This window comes from Macrobrachium nipponense, chromosome 20 (assembly GCF_015104395.2).
Source record: "Macrobrachium nipponense isolate FS-2020 chromosome 20, ASM1510439v2, whole genome shotgun sequence".
Taxonomy (NCBI): Eukaryota; Metazoa; Arthropoda; class Malacostraca; order Decapoda; family Palaemonidae; genus Macrobrachium; species Macrobrachium nipponense.
In genome coordinates, this window is record NC_061089.1 from 13,630,819 (window position 1) to 13,653,252 (window position 22,434).

The 22,434-nt window shown below is 34.5% G+C and overlaps 1 protein-coding gene across 1 annotated transcript in view; it reads right to left on the reverse strand.

The window, feature by feature from the left end:
- Positions 1 to 22,434, reverse strand: part of LOC135219744 (mucin-5AC-like) — a 59,258-nt gene that overhangs the window by 31,042 nt on the left and 5,782 nt on the right. Inside the window, exons 6-29 of the mRNA XM_064256777.1 lie at positions 21,998 to 22,133; positions 21,097 to 21,510; positions 20,739 to 20,794; positions 20,355 to 20,484; positions 19,918 to 20,049; positions 18,830 to 18,933; positions 18,223 to 18,358; positions 17,413 to 17,805; positions 16,966 to 17,021; positions 16,544 to 16,673; positions 13,843 to 13,974; positions 13,580 to 13,683; positions 13,008 to 13,143; positions 12,098 to 12,487; positions 11,217 to 11,272; positions 10,821 to 10,950; positions 7,818 to 7,921; positions 7,230 to 7,365; positions 6,162 to 6,632; positions 5,455 to 5,510; positions 5,083 to 5,212; positions 4,639 to 4,770; positions 4,373 to 4,476; positions 3,796 to 3,928 (exon numbers count right to left, since the gene is read on the reverse strand). Of these exons, the coding sequence (XP_064112847.1) occupies positions 3,796 to 3,928; positions 4,373 to 4,476; positions 4,639 to 4,770; positions 5,083 to 5,212; positions 5,455 to 5,510; positions 6,162 to 6,632; positions 7,230 to 7,365; positions 7,818 to 7,921; positions 10,821 to 10,950; positions 11,217 to 11,272; positions 12,098 to 12,487; positions 13,008 to 13,143; positions 13,580 to 13,683; positions 13,843 to 13,974; positions 16,544 to 16,673; positions 16,966 to 17,021; positions 17,413 to 17,805; positions 18,223 to 18,358; positions 18,830 to 18,933; positions 19,918 to 20,049; positions 20,355 to 20,484; positions 20,739 to 20,794; positions 21,097 to 21,510; positions 21,998 to 22,133 (3,901 nt within the window). The remainder of the gene's footprint in view (positions 1 to 3,795; positions 3,929 to 4,372; positions 4,477 to 4,638; positions 4,771 to 5,082; positions 5,213 to 5,454; positions 5,511 to 6,161; positions 6,633 to 7,229; positions 7,366 to 7,817; positions 7,922 to 10,820; positions 10,951 to 11,216; positions 11,273 to 12,097; positions 12,488 to 13,007; positions 13,144 to 13,579; positions 13,684 to 13,842; positions 13,975 to 16,543; positions 16,674 to 16,965; positions 17,022 to 17,412; positions 17,806 to 18,222; positions 18,359 to 18,829; positions 18,934 to 19,917; positions 20,050 to 20,354; positions 20,485 to 20,738; positions 20,795 to 21,096; positions 21,511 to 21,997; positions 22,134 to 22,434) is intronic.

The following is a 22,434-nucleotide window of genomic DNA, read 5'->3' on the forward strand; positions in this document are numbered from 1 at the left end:
CACAGAGCATTGTGACCAAAGGTCTGGGGTGGAGTTGGCTTCAAGGTCCTCCTCCATCCAACACCTTTTACCTAAAACCGACAGCGGAATTGGTAGAGTATACCCAAGAACTTCTTCAAAAGAGGGTAGTATCAAGAGTCAGAAACTTAAAGTTTCAAGGGCGCTTGTTCAGCGTGCCAAAGAAAGACTCAAACAAATTAAGAATAATTCTAGATTTGTCCCATCTGAACTCATTCATTCATTGCGACAAGTTTCGAATGCTGACCGTTTCACAGGTGTGGACCTTACTTCCCCTTGGGGCCGTCACCACCTCTATAGATCTTACAGATTCCTACTATCATTTCCCAATAGCAAGACACTTCCGCCCATTCCTAGGCTTCAAACTAGGAAAGAAGGCTTACTCCTTCAGAGTAATGCCATTCGGGTTCAACATAGCGCCCAGAATATTCACAAAGTTGGCGGAAACAGTAGTCCAGGAGTTGAGAACTCAGGGAATAATGTTAGTAGCCTATCTGGACGATTGGCTCGTATGGGCCACAAGTATCAAGGAATGTCACAAGGCGACAGTCAAGGTAATTCAGTTTCTGGAACATTTAGGGTTCCAGATAAAGAGAACCAAGTCCCAGCTAACGCCGGAGTCAGGTTTCCAGTGGCTAGGAATCCAATGGGACTTAAACTCTCATACTCTATCAATTCCGCCATTAAAGAGAAGAGAAATAGCCAAGGCCACAAGGAAATTTCTCAAAAACAAACAGAAGTCCCGGAGGAACCAGGAAAGAATCCTAGGTTCACTCCAATTTGCATCAGTGACGGACGTTCTATTGAAAGCCAAACTAAAGGATATAAACCGGGTTTGGCGCTCGAAAGCAAACCGAAGATCCCAGGACAAGATGGCTCCCATTCCGGCGATCTTACGCAAGAGGCTCCGCCCTTGGACGGAAATCAAGAATCTGTCAAAGACAATACCCTTGCAATTTCCTCCACCGGCCCTAGTGGTCCACACAGACGCCTCACTAAACGGCTCGGGCGGTTACTCACAATACAAAAAGGTACAGGGAACCTGGTCTCTAACATTCCGCCAGCTACATATCAATGTACTGGAAGCTATGGCAGTGTTTCTTACCCTGATAAGGCTACGACCAGCCAAGAAGTCTCATATCAAGTTGGTATTGGACAGTGCGGTAGTAGTCCACTCCATAAACAGGGGTGGCTCCAAATCGAGCCACGTGAACCATGTCATGATAGCCATATTTGCCTTGGTAGACAAGAACAAATGGCACCTGTCAGCCACTCACCTAGCAGGAGTGAGGAACGTGGTGGTGGACACCCTATCACGATCCGTCCCGCTAGAATCGGAGTGGACATTGGACAAGGAGTCATTCAGATGGATCTGTCAACAGGTACCAGGGCTTCAGGTGGATCTCTTTGCCACAGAGTCAAACCACAGACTTCCTTGTTATGTGGCTCCCAACCTGGACCCTCTGGCTTACGCCACGGACGCTATGGCTATAGATTGGAATGTATGGAAGAGAATTTACCTCTTTCCTCCATGAATCTACTCCTGAAAGTCCTGAACAAGCTCAGGACGTTCAAGGGTCACATTGCACTAGTAGCCCCCAATTGTCCCAAGAGCAATTGGTTCCCTCTACTATTGGAATTAGGACTCTGGCCTCAACGGATTCCCAATCCCAAACTGACGCAGTTGGTTCAAACGCGGACTGTGTCCGCTTCCTCAGGAATTCAGAAAGCCCTAACTTTATGGACTTCACAAAGTTTGCATCTCAGAAAGATGCCAACATCGATCCTCAGAACATCTGGTTCTTAGAATCTGACAAACGGGAATCGACTTTGCGTCAATATGACTCAGTAGTGAAGAAACTAGCTATATTTTTAAAGGACTCAAATGCACAAACCATGTCCACGAATCTGGCCATAACCTTTTTCAGAACCTTGTTCGAAAAAGGTTTAGCAGCTAGTGCAATTACTACTACCAAATCAGCACTTAAGAAGATCTTCCAATTTGGTTTCAATATAGATCTAACAGATTCGTACTTTTCATCCATTCCAAGAGCTTGTGCAAGACTTAGATCAACTGAGAGACCCAGGACGGTCTCATGGTTTTTAAAAGATGTCCTTAAATTGGCTTCTGACACTAATAATGACTCATGTAATTATATAACCCTCTTAAGGAAAACATTATTCCTAATAAGTTTAGCCTCAGGTGCCAGAATTTCTGAACTCTCGGCCCTATCTAGGGAATCAGATCATATCGAATTTCTCCCTACAGGAGAACTACTACTCTCACCAGATCGTCAATTTCTAGCTAAAAATGAGGACCTACAAGATAGATGGGCTCCATGGAAGATTGTCCCACTTCCCCAGGACTCATCTCTATGCCCAGTTAATTCCCTAAGAGCATATTTAAGCAGGACTGCCCTGATATCTTCAGGCCCCTTGTTCATTAGGGAAAAAGGTGGCACTATTTCCCTAAAAGGGATTAGACAACAAATTTTGTATTTTATAAAACAAGCTAACCCGGAATCTTTTCCAAGGGCACATGATGTTAAGGCAGTAGCCACCTCCATTAATTATTTTCAACATATGAATTTTGATGATCTTAAGAAGTACACAGGCTGGAAATCTCCGACAGTATTTAAGCACCACTACTTGAAATCTTTAGAGGGCCTTAAATTCCCAGCAGTGGCAGGCGGAAACACAGTTTCCCCTGACACTGCATAATCAGTAATAAGTAGTTATATAGCCTATGTCTCTCTTACATCTCTCTCTCGCCTACCTGCCTCGCTAGCATTTTTGCCGTAACTCGGTCGTTACCGGGTTCATACTTTACCTTGGATGGCACTTTCTGCATATATTGATGATTTGTACTGTATATAGTTGTATCTGGGTCTATTTTCCCTATGTGGTAATTTTGTTAACTGGTGTGTGTTATTTGAACCATTAAGGGTTTTCTAACCCGTCTGTGTAGATAAGTTAGTTTTAAGTATCACTGAAACTTTCAATTGCTTGTGTTTTATTGTTTATTGTAATAATTAATTACCTACATTACAGTATTTAACTCTAATCGAGTTTTAATTTACCTGTAATTATTGATTATCTACACTTTTCTTCCAAGCTGGTGGGGCCAATTCTCTGGCACTATTTCACGGAGCGACACAGGCTGAGCCCAGAAAAGGGATTTTGACGAAGGAAAAATCTATTTCTGCAAGGACCTGTGTTGCCCAGTGAAATCCCACCCCTCTTTTTCTTCCACACCCTATTTGGCCCAGCTTGGGTACTATTTACAGGAATGAAAACAAAGGCGCTAGTTGAAGTAGTAGCGGGTAGCGGGGCCTTGGATCGGCTCCTCTGTAGACGAGGGATATCGAGGAAGGGAGTCTAAATGGCAAGGGACCTCTGGTAGTGGTTTCCACTCGCCCCAAATACCATATCGACACCTTTATGAAAGGTGAGCGAGCCAGTTGTACTCTGGCATTACTATTTTAGTTTTTCTCTGGTAATTTTAGCAATATTTTACCTTAGAAATGAACACTAAAGGAAGCATTTCACTGGGCGACACAGGTCCTTGCCCAGAAATAGATTTTTCCTTCGTCAAAATCCCTTTTATAAAATCTGGACCTTCACATAAATTAGTTAACCAGACTATGATTTTGTAACACTAGTATATATGTATGTCATTTTGATCAATAATTTTGGAAACTAGTTTTTATAATTGTCTTTATTTAATGAACATATTACTGCATCTACACCTAAGAAAAAACAATTTCTTTTACTCACACAATCTATTTCTTCTCCAATATCCTTAATGGAAGTAATGTTTACATATTTTCTTTCAAATGGCTGAACACTTGATAACATTTGAATGTGCTGGGTCAATGATGTACTTGTGTTCAAATCTAAATCATTAACACTGAAAGGAAAAATTGTAAAACTTAAATAGTGAAATTATTGTGCAATTATATTATATAATAATACATTACACATCAGCACACAATCAACATTAACACAATTTTCAAGGATTATTATGAGTAAAATGAGTTACTTTGCATATAACTTTTCAGTTTACTTAAAAGATTCTCTAGCGTAAAAATATGATACAGGCACTTATATATAATAAAGCTTCACAATGCATTTTATCATAAAACTTAAAAATACTAAAGGCAACTGGTAGAGCAATGATTATTTCAAAATTTAATTTGACCATATGAACTATGTATACATATAAAATGTTAGCTCATGGAGAAAGATATGATACAAAAGTCACAACATTTCAATTATTCTCTAAATTTTGTAAAATTTATTTCTTCAACTACTTGCAACATTTCTTTGGTGTAAATCTTATATAAAAACCCACCTTTCATTGAATTTCTGCATTATCTTGGGCAATGAGTAATTAGTGGAGCAATCTGCACTTCCATTGTGGAAACCTTCACTAAGTACAACTGTGTCTAGCATGATCTTTAAAAGCGAGTAAAATGGACATGTCAGTGTTAAAAGATCAAGTTGTCAAAAGAAGCTTAGTTAAAAAAATAAAGAAACAAAATGAATTCTTAGGGTAATACCAATGAATCATTCCATAACATATTTGAGGAAAACTGATTAAATAATCAAAATTCCTACCTGAATAATTGGGTTGCTGGGTTTTGCAGGATATGTGAGAAGAAAAACTATCATATCTTCTTCCCCATTTTGGGATGCTGATGGAAGCACAACCATTAAACTTAATCCAATGTGGATGTCATGGCTATAGCTCTGAAAAGATAAGTAACCCCAATAAAATCATTAGATGTGAAGACTGATAACTTCTAAAATGATTATAAAATACAAGAACTAGATAGTACAACTTTATAACTAATGGAAGTAACAGTAAAACTATTATGATATTTAATAAAACAGATTCCTAAATAACTTATCAATGTTTTTATATCAAATACTGGAATAACCTCAAACTTTTTTTTTTTAGCTCCAACTAAGGCTTCACAAAGACAACTAGAAAACTATATATGTACTTTATTATTTGCATAATAAACTGTCAGTTTTTTTAAAGAATCTAAAAAACATTACCTTATTGGGGGCTACTTCCAATGTGCCAGAATTACTTGTATAGTACCAAAATGAATCATTATGCAGTGACGAAATATTTTGGGTAATTATAGATTCTGCCACAGAAAATCCATTCTCACTCTCTTGTAACCTGTTTAGTAGAAAATAAAAGTAATTAACAAAAATATGCTGCATTAAATAAGTACATACATATAACAAGTTATTCAAAATGTATATTTGGTATGACAAAGCTTTTGAAACTTTAGGTCAACAAACATAATTCAACCATCAAAAGTTTCTGAAACATTAACATTAATTAAAAATGGAAATGTAAGATTTTGCAAGCCTAATTAATTTTACAATGAAAGTGCCAGAAGCTTAGATCTACTCAACCTTTCGAGAACCCTGCTAAGATCATCCTCATGGAATGTATTCTCCAGAACAACTTCCTGCAAATGAAATGAGAAAACCAATCAGAAAATGGTCATTAAATACTCAAGAGGGAATAGAACACAAACTGAATTAGAGTGCGTAAATGTATGTACTGTCAAAATAGTACGTGAATACAACCTAAGGAAGCTCTTACATTTCATTTGGGAATTGAAAATTATGGTACGTAAATATATAGCTCAAATATCCAGGAATATGTTGCTGATCATAATGGATACTTGTAACTTCTATTCTTAATACACTTAAAAGATGCCTACCAATGTATGCTTTTATTGGGAAAGTTAGTCGTAAAACAAGGATACATATATTTAGTATCTTGTCTTTCAAATGTTTCATTTGTTTTCCGTTTTACTGACATTCTCCTAACTTAGTAACTGGCTATTTTTCTGATGAATTAGCATGGACCATCTGTTAGGATGTATTCAAATTCTGGATCATAATTAGTAGTAGTATATAATGGTCCTGATAAAACTTTCTGTAAAAAATAAAAATAATAATTGTAAAACCATTTAGCTATGCATATTGAGGGAAGTTAGTGCATAATCAGTGATAAAAGGAACATATCGTACATTGTTATTATTATTCATGTTTCACACTGTTTCTACAATAAAAATTTCACTTGACTTTATTAGAGTATTATTTACGCTTACCTGTGTCTTATTCATGCTTTCCTCATCACAGTCAGCATCAACTTGCTCATGAATTTGCACAATAACATCAATGTGTTCATCGAGGAGTGGAACAACGGTGGTTGTTGTTGGTGCTTGTGCTTTGGTGGTTGTTGTTGCTGCTAAGGATGTAGTGTTTTCTGAGGGTACTGTGGTACCTGCAGTTGTTGAGGATGTAGGAACTGTGGTTGTTGAGGTTGTTGTGAGGACTGTAGTTGTTGAGGTTGTTGTGGAGATAGTGGTTGATGAGGATGTTTTGGGGACAGTAGATGTGGATGTTGTGGGACCTGTAGTTGTTGAGGTTGTAAGGACAGAGGTTGATGATGTTGGTATTATGGAGGTAGTTGTAGATGTCACAGGCACAGCAGAGGTTGTTGAGGAAGATGATGATTCACTAGTGCTTGGCAAATATGTTGTTGAAGTTGTTGATGTTTCTTCAGTCGTGTCTGGAGGCTGTATTAAAAAATGTATTAGAGATAAAATTCTTGTCTTTAGTAATTACATAAAATAATACACAGTTCAATATAACTGACTATATCTATATTTACAAAATAATCTAGTTTCATATGAACACAGATACAAAACAGTGTCGTATAAAAAATGAAAACACTTAAGAGAAAATTTCTCATATGTTAAAATCTATATATATATATATATATATTATATATATATATATATATTATTATATATATATATAATAGTGTTTTTTTTTTTATAATATATATATATAAAATAATATATATAGATATATATATATAATATAACATATATATATTTATAATTAATTAATCTCTTATTTTGCTACTGTCCAATTATTTATGTTTTTACAACACATTTTTCTTGTTACACAAGAAATCTTTTGATAAAATACCATTTATAAAATCTGGACCTTCACATGAATCAGTTAACCAGACTATGATTATGTAACATTAGTATATATGTATATTATTTTGATTAATAATATTGGAAACTAGCTTTTACGTATATGTCTTTATTCAATGAATATATTACTGCATCTACATCTAAAAATGTAGAATTTCTTTTACTCACACAATCTATTTCTTCTTCAATATCCTTAATGGAAGTAATGTTTACATATTTTCTTTCAAATGGCTGAACACTTGATAACATTTCAATGTGCTCAGTCAATGAAGATGTACTTGTGTTCAAATCTAAATCAGGAACACTGAAAGGAAAAATTGTAAAACTTAAAGAGTCAAATACCTGCATAATTACATTGTGCATTAATACACTACACATCAGCACGATGAACATTAAAACAATTTTCAAGTACTATTATTAGTAAAATGAGTTACCTTGCTTATATATTTACAGTTTTACTTTAAGGATTCTCAAGCATAAAATAAGATACAGGCATCTCAAGCTAATAAGCTTCACAATGCATTTTACCATAAAACTTAAAAATACTAAAGAGCAACTGGGAGAGCAATGATTATTTCAAAATTTAATTTGACCATATGAACTACATATACCATAAAATGTTAACTCCTGGAGAAAGATATGATATAAAAGTCACAACTTACATATCTCAAATATTTTCAGAATTTTATAAATTCAGTTTTTTACACTACATGCTTGCAACATTCCTTTGGTGTAAATCTGATATAGGAGACTTACCTTTCATTGAATTTTTGCATCATCTTGGGCCATGCATAATTAGTGGAGCAGTCAGCACTTCCATTGTGGCATCCTTCACTAAGTACAACTGTGTCTAGCATGATCTTTAAAAGCGAGTAAAATGGACATATCAGTGTTTAAAGATTAAGTTGTCAAAAGAAGCTTAGTTCAAAAAAATAAAGAAACAAAAAGAATTCTTATGGTAATACCAAGAATCATTCCATAACATATTTGAGGAAAACTGATTAAATAATAAAAATTTCTACCTGAATGATTGGGTAGCTGGGTTTTGCAGGATATGTGAGAAGGAAAATGATCATATCTTCGTCCCCATTTTGGGATACTGATGGAAGCACAACCATTAAACTTAACCCAATGTGGATGTCATGGCTATAGCTCTGAAATGATAAGAGCCCCCAATAAAATCATTAGATGTGAAGTCTGACAACTTCTAAAATGAGTAAAAATTAAAAGAACTAGATAGTACAACTTTATAAGTAATGCAAGTAACAGTAAAACTACATATTATGATATTTAATAAAACAGATTCCTATATAACTTATCAGTGTTTTTATATCAAATACTAGAATAACCTCAAAAATTTGTCAGTTCCAACTAAGGCTCAACGTTTTACGTTACGTCATCCTTGCGCAATACTATTGGCCATTACATAATCTGACTTAAGACGATGGCAGAGAAGCGGCCGTCCTCTCCTGGCTCCCAGCAAGGGGAACCGCCCCTCCTCGACGATCAGGGCTTCCAGAAAGTCCAGAAGAAACGAAAAAAAGCCCTAAATAGTGTCATTGACCTTCCTAACCCTTCGACGCCTCCAGCACCTACCATGACGACTCAGGCACTCCCTAGATTCAAAGCAACAGCCCAAGAACACCAGACATCGTATGCGGCCGTCCTAGCACTTGAAAAAAAATACCCTAATGCACAACTCCAAGCCCGACCGAATCTGAAAGGGGAATTTATTATTACCCCGAAGGACAAACAGTCGGCAGACCTCCTGAAGAACGATCCTTTATGCCTCCTTTTGGACCCAGCTGAGAAGACATCGAAAGCAATGATTTGCAAAGTCCCTAAATATGTGACTATTGAACGGATTCTTGAAGTACCAGGCGCATTGACTGCTTCACGTTGCAAAGTGAAAAACAGAGATGGAACTGAAGAAGAAACCCAAAAAGTCGAAGCTACGTTTAGAGGCAAAATTCCAGACTTCATCAGCCTTGGGATCCTTGGAAACTATAAGACCGAAGCCTTTATCCCCGAACCTCTCAGGTGTTTCAAGTGCCAGAGGTTTGGGCATCACAGGAGGGAGTGCACGGCCCAGCATGTCTGTGGAATCTGCAGCCAGAAGCATGAGACCGACGTTTCCCTCAACAAATTCAAAGCAAAAGGCCACACCGTTGCCCGATGCCCAAATTGCCATCAGTCTCATCATGCATGGTTCAAGGGGTGCCCTGTCAGACTGGAAAAAATCTGGAGGTTGAAGGGCATTTCCCCACCGCCAGCAAGACCTCGAGAACGACAACCATCGCCCTCAAGACGACCACCATTTGAACCTCGTATTGATCCACGAACTAATCGACCACCTCCACCACAAGCTCTTCAACCTTCCCCTGCAGAACACCCCAAACCTCGTCACTATATCCCAAACCCCTCATCCTTTCCTTCCCTCCAACCTCCAATTCCCAAACCCCTTCCAACACCCCCGACCCCTAAGGTTATTCCCTCAACCCCTCAGTCAATTCCCCCAACCCCTCAGGTTACCCCCCCAGCCTTCGCATCGCCGACGACGTCGACTCCTGCTCGTGTTGAAGCAGGAACTCAGACGGAAGAAGAAGCTACGATCGAAGAAATGGAAATCCAGACACCTGCTGTAGCTCCCATTTTGCACAAGGAAATGGGAACACAAACGGAGGAGTTCCCAGTTAAAAAAGACATGGATGTCCAGACCGGCAAAGCAAAACTCAAATCAGTCGCCTCTGGAAGTGAATTCCGCTTCGTAGGAGAACAAGGGATAAACAAGCTCCTGATGACCTATGACGAATTCAATGCCTTCGTTCATCGAGCTCTATCCGACAAGCATTACACTTTTAACGACCGACTGTTTACAGAGATCTTCCAGGAAGCCCTCAACTTAGAGATCTCCCTCCCAGATGATTTCCTCCAATCTGAATTTCGATTCAGAACTCCTCAAAGGCAATTACCAATTCTGCAATAGAACGATCATCAACTGTTCTCTGAGCTCGTCCACGTTCTGTTGGACCTAGAGATCAGTTCCAGATGACCTCCTTCGTGAAAAGTGCTGTTTATAGCATTAACTGCGTTTTCTTTTACTAAACAATCCTCCTTTCCCCTCCGTTTTTCGGCCGCCTAACGTCTAACGACCGAATATTTCAACTGTCACTCTAACTACCGCTTAAGCTGTTGTTTACTTTTGTTTTGCTTTCTCTAAAACTTATAATATTTCGTTTTTCTCTCGCCGAATCTCTATTACTAACGATCGGCGTTTTTTATTCTATTGTCGTTAAGTGAAATATGGTACTTGAACTCCATAGATTAATGTGCTTTTTTTTCCGTTTTTCTACGACTATAAATTTTTCGTTTTCCTTACTGGCTATCTCTGACTCGCCAGGACTCGCTACTATCGATCTTTATCTCCTACTAATGGGTACCTTAGGGTTTAAAGGGGTTTGTAACCTTGCCTGTTCACCTTTCCTTTCCTTTTTCAAATCATACCATCTCACTTGCATAACCCATAGAATCATAAATAAAGGCTCACCTCATATCCTTAAAAATCACCTTTCCACATCCAAAAAATTCAAATGACCTACGGGCTGCTCTATGAGCAAGAGCTCGTGCTGGCATAAAGCCAGCTTAATCTTCAACAACAACAACAACTAAGGCTTCACAAAGACAGTTAAAAAACTAATGTACTTTATTATATGCATAATGAACTGTCAGTTTTTTCTTACAGAATCTAAAAAACATTACCTTATTGGGGACTACTTCCAATGAGCCAGAATAACTTGTATAGTACCAAAATGAATCATTATTAAGTGAAGAAATATTTTGGGTAATTATAGTTTCTGCCACAGAAAATCCATTCTCACTCTCTTGTAACCTGTTCAGTAAAAAATAAAAATAATCAACGAAACTATACAGCATTAAATAAGTATCTACATACAACAAGTTATTCAAAATGTAAATTTGTGATGACAAAGCATTTGAAACTTTAGGTCAACAAACATAATACAACCAGAAGTTTCTAAAACATTAACATCAATTACAAAAGAAAAGGTGTTTTTGTAGACCTAAAAACGAAAGGTAAGTTTTTGTAGGCCTAATTAATTTTACAATGAAAGAGACAGAATCTTAGATCTACTTAACCTTTTAAGAACCCTGCTGAGATCATCCTCATGAAATGTATTCTCAAGAACAACTTCCTGTAAAAGAAATGAGAAAGCCAATCAGAATATTTTCATTGAATACTCAGAGGGAATAGAAAACAGGCTGGATTAGAGTACCTATATAAACTATCAAAATAGTACGTGAATACAGTGGACCCCCTGTATTCACGTTCCCCGGATTTGCGGACTCACATTCGCGGATATCTCTCGGGAACATTCCCGGCATTATTCGTGGAAATTTGCCTATTCACGGTATTTTTCTATGAGAAATATCCACAAATTCCAGTTTTTTTTTATCAATTTCATCATAAAATGCACTTTTTGTGATAAAAATATTAAAAAAACCCAGTATAAGAATTTTTAGGGAGTTTTTCTTGAGTTTCAACTAACAAAATAGGAGGTTTTAAGCATTTTTATAGGGGTTCAAACTATTCGCGGGTTCTAACTATTCCTGGGGGTCTGGTACGCATCCTCCGCAAATACAGGGAGACCACTGTACACCCTAGTGAAGCTCTGAAGTAATCATTCAGGTACTAAATAATATGGTAAATATATATCTCAAATATTTGGATATTTATTGCTGATCATAACGGAGGCTTGTAACTTCTATTTTTAACACACTCAGAATGCCTGCCAATGTATGCTTCTCTATTTACTTGGTAACTGGCTATTTTTCTGTTGAATTAGCAGGGACCATCTGTTAGGTTGTATTCAAATTCTGCATTAATGTAATCAGTAGTAGTGTATAATGGTCCTGATAAAACTTTCTGTAATAAATAAAAATGATCATTGTAAAACCACTTAGCTGTGCTTATTGAGGGATGTTAGTTCATAATCAGTGAAAAAAAGAGTTACGCTTACCTGAGTCTTATTCATGCTTTCCTCATCACAGTCAGCATCAACTTGCTCATGAATTTGCACAATAACATCCACGTGTTCATCGAGGAATGGAACATCGGTGGTAGTTGTTGGTGTTTGTGTTTCCGTGGTTGTTGCAGCTGAGGATGTAGTGCTTTCTGAGGGTACTGTGGTACCTGCAGTTGTTGAGGATGTAGGGACTGTGGTTGTTGAGATTGTTGTGGGGATGGTAGTTGTTGAGGTTGTTGGGACAGAGGTTGATGATGTTGGTATTATGGAGGTAGTTTTAGATGTCACAGGCACAGCAGAGGTTGTTGAGGAAGATGATGATTCACTAGTGCTTGGCAAATATGTTGTTGAAGTTGTTGATGTTTCTTCAGTCGTGTCTGGAGGCTGTATTAAAAAATGTATTAGAAATAAAATTCTTGTCTGTAGTAATTACATAAAATAATATGCATACTAATTCTATATAACTGATCATATCTATAGTTATGAAATAATCTAGTTTCTATGAACACAGACACAAATCAATGTCTTGGAAGAAATGAAAGCATTTCGAAAAAATGTCTCAACTGCTGAAATCCTTATATGTAACATAATTAATCTCTTCATTTATGTTTGTACAACACATTTTTCTTGTTACAAATGAAATCTTTTGATAAAATACTATCATTATAAAATCTGGACCTTCACATGAACCAGTTAATCAGACTATGATTATGTAATACTAGTATATACTAGTATACACACACACACACATATATTATATATATATATATATATATATATATATATATATATATATATATATATATAATATATATATATATATATATATTATATTTAAGTCTGTATTTAATAAACATATTACTGGATCTACACCTAACAAAATACTACTATTTCTTTTACTCACACAATCTATTTCTTCTTCAACATCCTTAATGGAAGTAATGTTTACATATTTTCGTTCAAATGGCTGAACACTTGATAACATTTGAATGTGCTCAGTCAATGAAGATGTACTTGTGTTTAAATCTAAATCAAGAACACTGAAAGGACAAAATGTTAAATTTCAACAGTGTAATTATTACACAATTACATTATATATTAATTTACTACACATCAGCACACAATCAACATTAAAACAATTTTCTAGGATTATTACGAGTAAAATGAGTTACTTTTCAGTTTTACTTTAAGGATTCTCAAGCATAAAATAAGATACAGGCATCTCAAGCTAATAAGCTTCACAATGCATTTTACCATAAAACTTAAAAATACTAAAGAGCAACTGGGAGAGCAACAATTAATATTTGAAAATTTAATTTGACCATATGAACTATATCATAAAATGTTAGCTCCTGGAGAAAGTTATAAAAATTAAAAATTTCATAAGTATTTTCTAAATTTTATAACATTTGTTTTCTTCATCTATTTGTAACATTTCCTTGGTGTAAATCTGATATTAAAATATTAAAAACTTACGTTTCATTGAATCTCTGCATTATCCTGGGCCATGAGTAATTAGTGGAACAATTGGCACTTTCATTGTGGCATCCTTCGCTAAATATAAGTGTGTCTAGCATAACCTTTAACAATAAATAAAATGGCCATATCAGTCTTAAAAGTTCAATAGGTTCTTTAAAAAATTATGGTTCAAAATAACTAAAAGAATTCTTATGGCAATCCAACTAAACATTCTATGAAAATCGTGGAGGTAAAACTGATTAAACAATCAAAAATTCTACCTGAATAATTGGGTTGCTGGGTTTTGGAGGATATGTGAGAAGTAAAATGATCATATCTCCTTCCCCATTTTGGGACACGGATGGAAGCACAACCATTAAACTTAATCCCATGTGGATGTCAGGGCTATAGCTCTGAAATGATAAGCACAAACAAAAATAATGAGAAGTAAAATTTTTAATATCCCATTAAAAAGATAATGAAATACAAGAACTAAGTACAACAATAACTAAAACAAACAGAAGTACAAAACTTATAGGTAACAAAACAGAGGTTGAGATTCCTATTTAGGTGTTCAGTGTTTTTTATGTAAAAAAAAATTGTTTTGCTCCAGGCATCATGTACCTAAAGAATCTTTTCAGATCACCTACGGGCCGAACAAGGGAAAGGCCCGTGCCAACAAGAAGTGTTGGCTTAATACAACAACAACAACAACAACTCCAGGTAAGTCTTCTCGAATACATTAACTACATGACCCCATATACATATATATATATACAGTGGACCCTCCCTATTCACGTTCTCAGCATTAGCAGACTTGCATATATGTGGATTTCTCTATGGAACATATCTATCCATTATTCGCTGGAAATTCGCATATTCGCAGTATTTTTCTATGGGAAAATCCACAAACTACTGTATTTTCATATCAATTTCATGATTACATGCATTTTTAGTGGGGATTTCTTGAGTCTGAACTAAGAAAATAGGCAGTTTTAAGCATTTGTGGATTAGAGCTTTTTGTGGGGGGTCTGGAATGCATCCCCCATGAATACGGGGGTTCACTGTTATATATAAATATAAATATAAATATATGAATATATATCTATATATATATATATATTTCTTACCCATATATATATATATATATTACTATTATATTATACTATATGCAGTATATATATATATATATATAGTACTATCTATATATATTAATATATATATAATATTATATATTACATATATACTATATATATATATATATATATATAATATATACTATATATATATATATATATGATATATATATATATATATATATATATAATATATATATATATTATATATATATATATACAGTGGTACCTCGAGATACGAAAGGCTCAACTTACGAAAAACTCGATATAGAAAAGCAAATAAGAAGATTTTTGTGGGTCTACATACGAAAATTGTTCAAGATACAAAAGGTTGTTGCTGTAAAGTCCAAGATTCGCCCAGACCACCGATAACAATTTTAAAACTAGCGCCGCCAACTGAGTAGACTCGCCACCATCCTCCCGCTCTCCCATTGGTTCCTGATGCTAGTCACCGCCATAAGATCTTGCTCTCCTATTGGTCAGCATCTCTCCCATGATCTCATCATGCATTGTACGTAGCACCGTTCTTCTTCAGCCATTGCTTCTCACCAGCGTTATCGTACGCACGCGGAATTCGTTCGTTCACATATATGATTTTGTTTGTTAACGTAAATTTGTGTTAGTGATTTCGTTGTACTACTTTATCGTGTTGTGTGAGAACTTAATTAGAATACTACATAACTTAGTTACGTACAGTATAGTCATGGGTTCCAAGAAAGTTGCTGAAGTTCACGGAAAGAAGAGAATGCTTTCTATGCAGACAAAAATGGAGATGATAGAAAAGTATGAAGCTGGCATGTGGTTGAGTGTGATCGCTAAGGAATACGGCTGAAATCCATCGACGATAGGCACCCTCCTTAAGCAAAAGGAAGCCATCAAAGCAGCTACGCCTTCCAAGGGCGTGACTATTTTGTCCAACAAGAGGAGCCATGTGCATGATGAAATGGAGAGGGTGCTTCTTCTATGGATTGAGGACAAAGAAATCGCTGGCGATACGATAACCGAGACGGCAATCTGCCAGAAGACCAGCGCTATTTTCGGCGATTTGATTGCCCAAGCCGAAGACGATGGAGGAGAGGGGACATCGACGGCAACCCCAGAGTTCAAGGCTTCTCATGGGTGGTTCGAAAAATTCCATAAACGGACTGGCATCCATTTGGTGGTGAAGAAATCGAAATTTTGTAAAATATGTAAAATATAAAAAAGTAACAAAAAATGTAAAAATAAAAAAAGACAACTTTTTTATTTTTTTTATTTAAGTTTTTTGTAAAGTTAAGTGTTACAGTTTTGGTAATGTGTTTCGTAAAGTTTAGTTTATGTTTTCCTGACATTTTATTATGCGTTTTGTAAAGTTAAGTGTACGTATCTGCCGTTTGTCCTCCTCCTCTGCCGCCACTTCGGAGATAGCCTCACTCGAAAGGTAAGCTTCCACATTTTACTACATACATACGTATGTACGTACAGTATTTCTTGTATACCATGTACACTAATAAACTTTATTTACAGGTACTATGTAGTACATATTAGCAGTATGTATTAAGTTAGGTACTGAATGGTCCAAATTGTTGTAGTACGTATTTCATTGTTTGTAGGTCAATTTAGCTTTATGGTATTATGAAATTTACTGGGGTGTTTTTGGAGGGCTTGGAACAGATTAGCCATTTTACATGGAAAATGCGGTTCAAGATACGAAAAACTCATGATACGAAGGCCGCCTCCGAACGGATTAATTTCGTATCTCGAGGTACCACTGTATATATATATATATATATATATATATATATATATATATATAATATATCTATATAACAAATTTTATCTGTAACTACAAAGATAAAAACATTACCTTATTGGGGGTTACTTCAAATGTGCCAGTACTACTTGTATAGTACCAAAATGAATCATTATTCAAGGCAGAAATATTTTGTGTAATTATACTTTCAGCTACAGCAAATCCATTCTCACTCTCATGTAACCTGTCAATAACAAATATACATTGTTTTCTACATACAGCTGCATTAAATAACTATATATATATATATATATATATATATATATATATATATATATATATATATATATATTGATATTTGCAGTAATTTATTCAAAATGTAAATTAAAAATTACTTGAAATTTTAGGTGAACAAACATAATTCAACAATAATATGGTTCTGAATCACAAACATTACTTATAAAAGGCAAGCTAAGTTATAAACTTAATATTTGAAATTCATAACAAAAAATACCAGAATCTTAGATCTACTCTACCTTTTTAAAACTCTGCTGAAATCCTCCTCATGCAAAGTACTGTCAAGAACAACCTCCTTTAAAAGAAATAAGAAAAAGTCAGAACAGTTGAATTAAATATACAAAGGCAATAAAAAAAAGACTGCAATAGAGTGTATAGGTATTTTTTCTATGACGTCACAGCAGACGAGCACCTGATAAGCCGCCACCGAGGGCAAGCATTGTAAACAAAGGAAATATAATTCTGGATTGAAAACTACCATATCTATATTATTGAAATATGTAAACACAACTTCAAAAGACCTTTAACATTTCATTCAGGAACTGAAAATTATGGTACATCTATACAGAAGTTAAAATATTCAGCTACCAGTTGTTGAAGATAACAGAAGCCTCTCACTTCTATTCTTCAACAGCTCAAAAGATAGCATTATTGATGCATACCATTTGAAATTTGCTCAAGCTTACCTGTGTCTTATTGATGTTTTCATCATCACAGTCATCACCAACTTGCTCGTGAATCTGCACAATAACATCAACATCAACATCTTCATCAAGGAATGGAACAATGTTGGCAGTTGTTGATGTTTGTGTTTCAGTAGATGTTGTTGCTGCAGATGTTGTACCTTCTGTTGATGTAGTGGGGACAATAGTTGATGTGGATGTTGTAAGGACAGTAGCTGATGAGGATGTTGTGGGAACAGTAGATGTGGATGTTGTGGGACCAGTAGTTGTTGAGGTTGTAGGGACAGAGGTTGATGATGATGGAGTTACAGAGGTAGTTGTAGATATTGAGGAAGATGATGACTCACTTGTGCTTGGTAAATACGTTGTTGATGTTGCCGATGTTTCCTCTGGAGGCTGTATTAAAGATTTCACTGGTAATAAAAGCTCTGCAGTATTAATATACAAAACACGATATTCAACGTAATCGAGCATATCAATATGAAATAAAATACTAATTTGTTTTGATACAAACACGTAATCTAAAAACATATGTAGTATAAACGAAAACATAGTAAAGAATATTATTTTATAATACAGTAAAAAGTATAACATTAAATTTATTAATAATTATGTAGCATACCTTTCCCAGTTACATAAATAAAATCTTTTGATAAAATATTATTATAACATTTTAACCTTCAAAGAAAAAAGCCAATGATGCTAGGATTATGTAATAATTTTGGGGATGGTTTAAAATCTAGCCTGCATTTAATAAACATAAAATTGTTTCATTATCTAATAAAAAATTAAAATTAAAATTTCTTTACTCACGCAATCTATTTTTTCTTCAATATCTTCGACATTAGTTATGTTAACATATTTTCGTTTGAATGGCTGAACACCTGATAACATTTGAATGTGTTCAGTTAATGAAGATGTACTTGTTTTCATATCTAAATCTGGAACACTGCAAGGAAAAATGATAAAACTTGCACAGTGAAAATATTGTACATATATTTATTATATAATGTGTTATGTAACTGCTGGCAAATTAAAAGTAAAACTGTGTGTAAGGTTTATTATGTATATAATATTATATATATATATATATATATATAGATATATATATTATATAATAAATATATATATATAATATATATAAAATGAGATTACTTTGAATAATAACTCTTCTAAAGCTTCTCAAACATAAATTAGCACGACTCAGACATCTAAATCTAACAACTGGGAGACCAACACTTCTTTCAATATTTAATTAGACCGCATGAAATATTTAATGGAAGTGTTAATCCTAAAAAAAGACAAATTACAAAATTTACCTCATACACATCTCAAGATCTTCGTATAAGTTTGTAATATTTATTCTCTTCCACTGTTTATGACATTCTTATGGGTAAATTCTGATATTAAAAAAACTTACCTTTCATTGACTCTCTGGATTATCTCAGGCCAAGAGTAGTTACCGAAACAGTCTACACTTCCATCATGGCATCCCTCATTAAGTACGATTGTATCTAGCATAATCTTTTAAAAAGAAAGAAATATAAAATATCAGATTAGGCATATTAAGCATGGTTTTAATAGAAACTAAAAGAAGTCTTATGGCAATTCCAATAAAAAATTCATAAAATACTGGAGGTAAAGCAGCCATAGCTTTCAAACATGGAAAGTAAGGCATTTGTGTGCTGCCAAGCATCTGTGCGTTATGATTAAGTGTTGACTTGTAAATGCATGTTCAAATGAATTCTTTAAAAAATATATTCATTAAATGATAATGTTGACAAAATATCTGACTTCACGTTCTTCAGTATAAACCTAATTAATGTCATAAAAATAAAGAGATACAGCATAATTTTTGGCTGCCCCTGCCAAACCTCAGTCTCCCTGACAGTGAGTGTTTAAAGGGTCAGCTTGATCAAAAATGATAACAGTGATCACATCAAGCAGCCAGTGTCACTGGACAATATGGATAGTCAAAGCAGAGACAGATCTCCCCACTGTCAAGATCTTCACTCTCAGGCCAAATAACTAATAACAGTAAATTTTTTCTCCTAAATGCTGAATGGTTTATTTAACCTGTAGAGGAGCTGAAGCAATGCAGTTACATAAACAATAAATAACTGCTAAAATGGGATATGGGCAATGGTCGAATAGCTTAAAAAGCTATTCCTGTAAAACTGCCCACACAAATTTCAAGAGTACAAGAGTATTAATGCCTTAAACAAATTATGGAATTAATATAAGAACCACCATTATTACATCCAAAAAGCACAGCAAAATAAGAAAGAATCGGCAATAACAATCAAAATGTAGTCAATGCTGTTTTTTTAGAAATTAAAATACAGGGTACAGTAAATGACAGATCTTGGGCAATGCTATAAAAGAGGGATTACCCTGAAGGGTGAGACGTAAAACGATAGATAGATTTGGCAGTGTTGTATTCTTTTTGTGGCCACACCTTAGCAATCCTAGAATGTTTGACAGGTTATAAAGACTCAAAATTTCTACCTGAATAATTGGGTTGCTGGGTTTTGGAGGATATGTGAAGAGTAAAATCATCATATCTTCTTCACCATTTTGGGATGCTGTTGGAAGCACAACCATCAGACTTAATCCAACGTGGATATCCGGACTATAACTCTGAAATGATATGCCAGAAAAAAAATCATTAGAAGTTCAGTTTAAAACTTTCTTGTAAGAACACAAAATACTAGAGAAATATACAATATTTGTAACTATAACATATAAAAGCTCTATCTTATTATATATTCAATAGATTTAGTTCATAATAGACTTCCCAGTGTGTTTTATATCAAATACTGGAATGGTAACATCAAACATCATTCAGCTCCTCATAAGGTTTCATCAATACATTGTATACTGCGACACTATGTAACTAACATACAAAATTTTCTGTTATTTCAGAAAACTTAAGAAACAATTACCTTATTGGGGGTTACTTCAAATGTGCCAGAACTACTTGTATAGTACCAAAGTGAATCATCAGTCAAGGCAGAAATATTTTGGGTAATTATTGTTTCTGCCACAGCAAATCCATTCTCACTCTCTTGTAACCTGTTTAGTAACAAATGTAATTATCTTAACCATCTACTGCAATAAATAACTACAGATAAATACAATAAGTTGTTCAAAATGTAAATTTGTAATAGTAATGCATTTGAGATTTTAGGTCAACAAACATAATTCAACTTTAATATGTTTCTGAAACATGAACATCAATTATTGTATAACAGGAAAGCTAAGGTATCATAAGCTTCACTAACTTCAATTTTACAACAAAAGTACCAGAAACTTAAGAGCTACTCCACCTATTTAAAACACTGCTGAGCTCATCCTCATGGAAAGTATTGTCAAGAACAACCTCCTAGGAAAGAAATTAAAAACAACAGTCAGAATATTTGAATTGAATATAGTAAAAGGAAATAAGCAAAACGCATAAGAGTATATATATTATCAAAATACGTTAAAAAAAACTTGAAAGACCTTTAACATTTCATTCAGGAACTGAAAGTTATGATAAGTGTTTATCTACATTTCCTAAAGGACTTTGGTTCATTTGGGCACTAAAATGAAAATATATCCTCTTTTAAGTAGTGGTTCAAATTGCCTCTGATAAAAATGGTATTCAATAATAAGTATATGAATATAGATATTAGTTAAGTTTACCTGAGTCTTATTCATGTTTTCATCAGCACAGTCCTCATCAACTTGCTCGTGAATCTGTACAATAACATCAACATCAACACCTTCATCAAGGAATGGAACAATGCTGGTAGTTGTTGGTGTCTGTGTTTCAGTAGATGTTGCTGAGGATGTAGTGCTTTCTGTTGATGTAGTGGGGATAGTAGTTGATGTCGATGTTGTGGGGATAATAGTTGATGAGGATGATGTGGGGACAGTAGATGTAGATGTGGTGGGACCTGTAGTTGTTGAGGTTGCAGGGACAGAGGTTGATGATGTTGGTATTACAGAGGTAGCTGTAGATGTCACTGGCACAGTAGAGGTTGTTGAGGAAGATGATGATGACTCACTTGTGCTTGACAAATACGTTGTTGATGTTGTCGATGTTTCTTCTGGAGGCTGTATTAAGAACGTTATAGTAATAAAAAATTTCAAGTATTAATAGTGTATAAAAGACTAAAGATAGTTTAACATATTCGATCATATCAACATAAAATAAAGTAATCTATTTTATATAAATACAAAGACTAAAAAATCTGTAGTATAGGTGAAAACATTGTAAAGTATATTATTTTCTAAGAAAGTAAAAACATATTAAAATTAATACCTATTTATAATCATACAGCATACTTTTCCCAATTAGATAAAACTTTTTGATAAAATATTATTATAAAATTTGGACCTTCAAAAAAGTTAGCCAATCAAGTTAGGATTATTTAACACTTGGGATTAAGCTTGTATAAAACTATTCACGTACATATATGTATTACATATATTCTAAATTATAATTTTGAGAACTGGTTTAAAAATTAACCAGAAGTTAATGAACATAAAATTCTTTCATTATCTAAAAAAAAAAAATTAAAATTACAACTTCAGTACTTACGCAATCTATTATTTCTTCAATATCCGTAACGTCAGTTATGTTTACATATTTTCGTTCAAATGGCTGAACACCGGATAACATTTGAATGTGCTCAGTTAATGAAGATGTACTTGTGTTCAGATCTAAATCAGGAACACTGAAAGGAAAAATGATAAAACTTGAACAGTGAATTATTGAATATTTATTCTATAATATATTAGACAGTATCTGATTGCAAATTAATATTAAAACTGTGAAAGGCTTATTATATATAAAATGAGCTTATTTTGTATAATAACTGTTCTAAAGCTTCTCAAACATAAATTATGTACTGCAACTCAGACATCTAAAGCTAGTAAAACTTCACATTTCAGTTAATTTAAGAGATAACTTCAAAATACTAAGGAACAACTGGGAGACCAACACTTCTTTCATTATGTAATTAAACCGCACAAAAT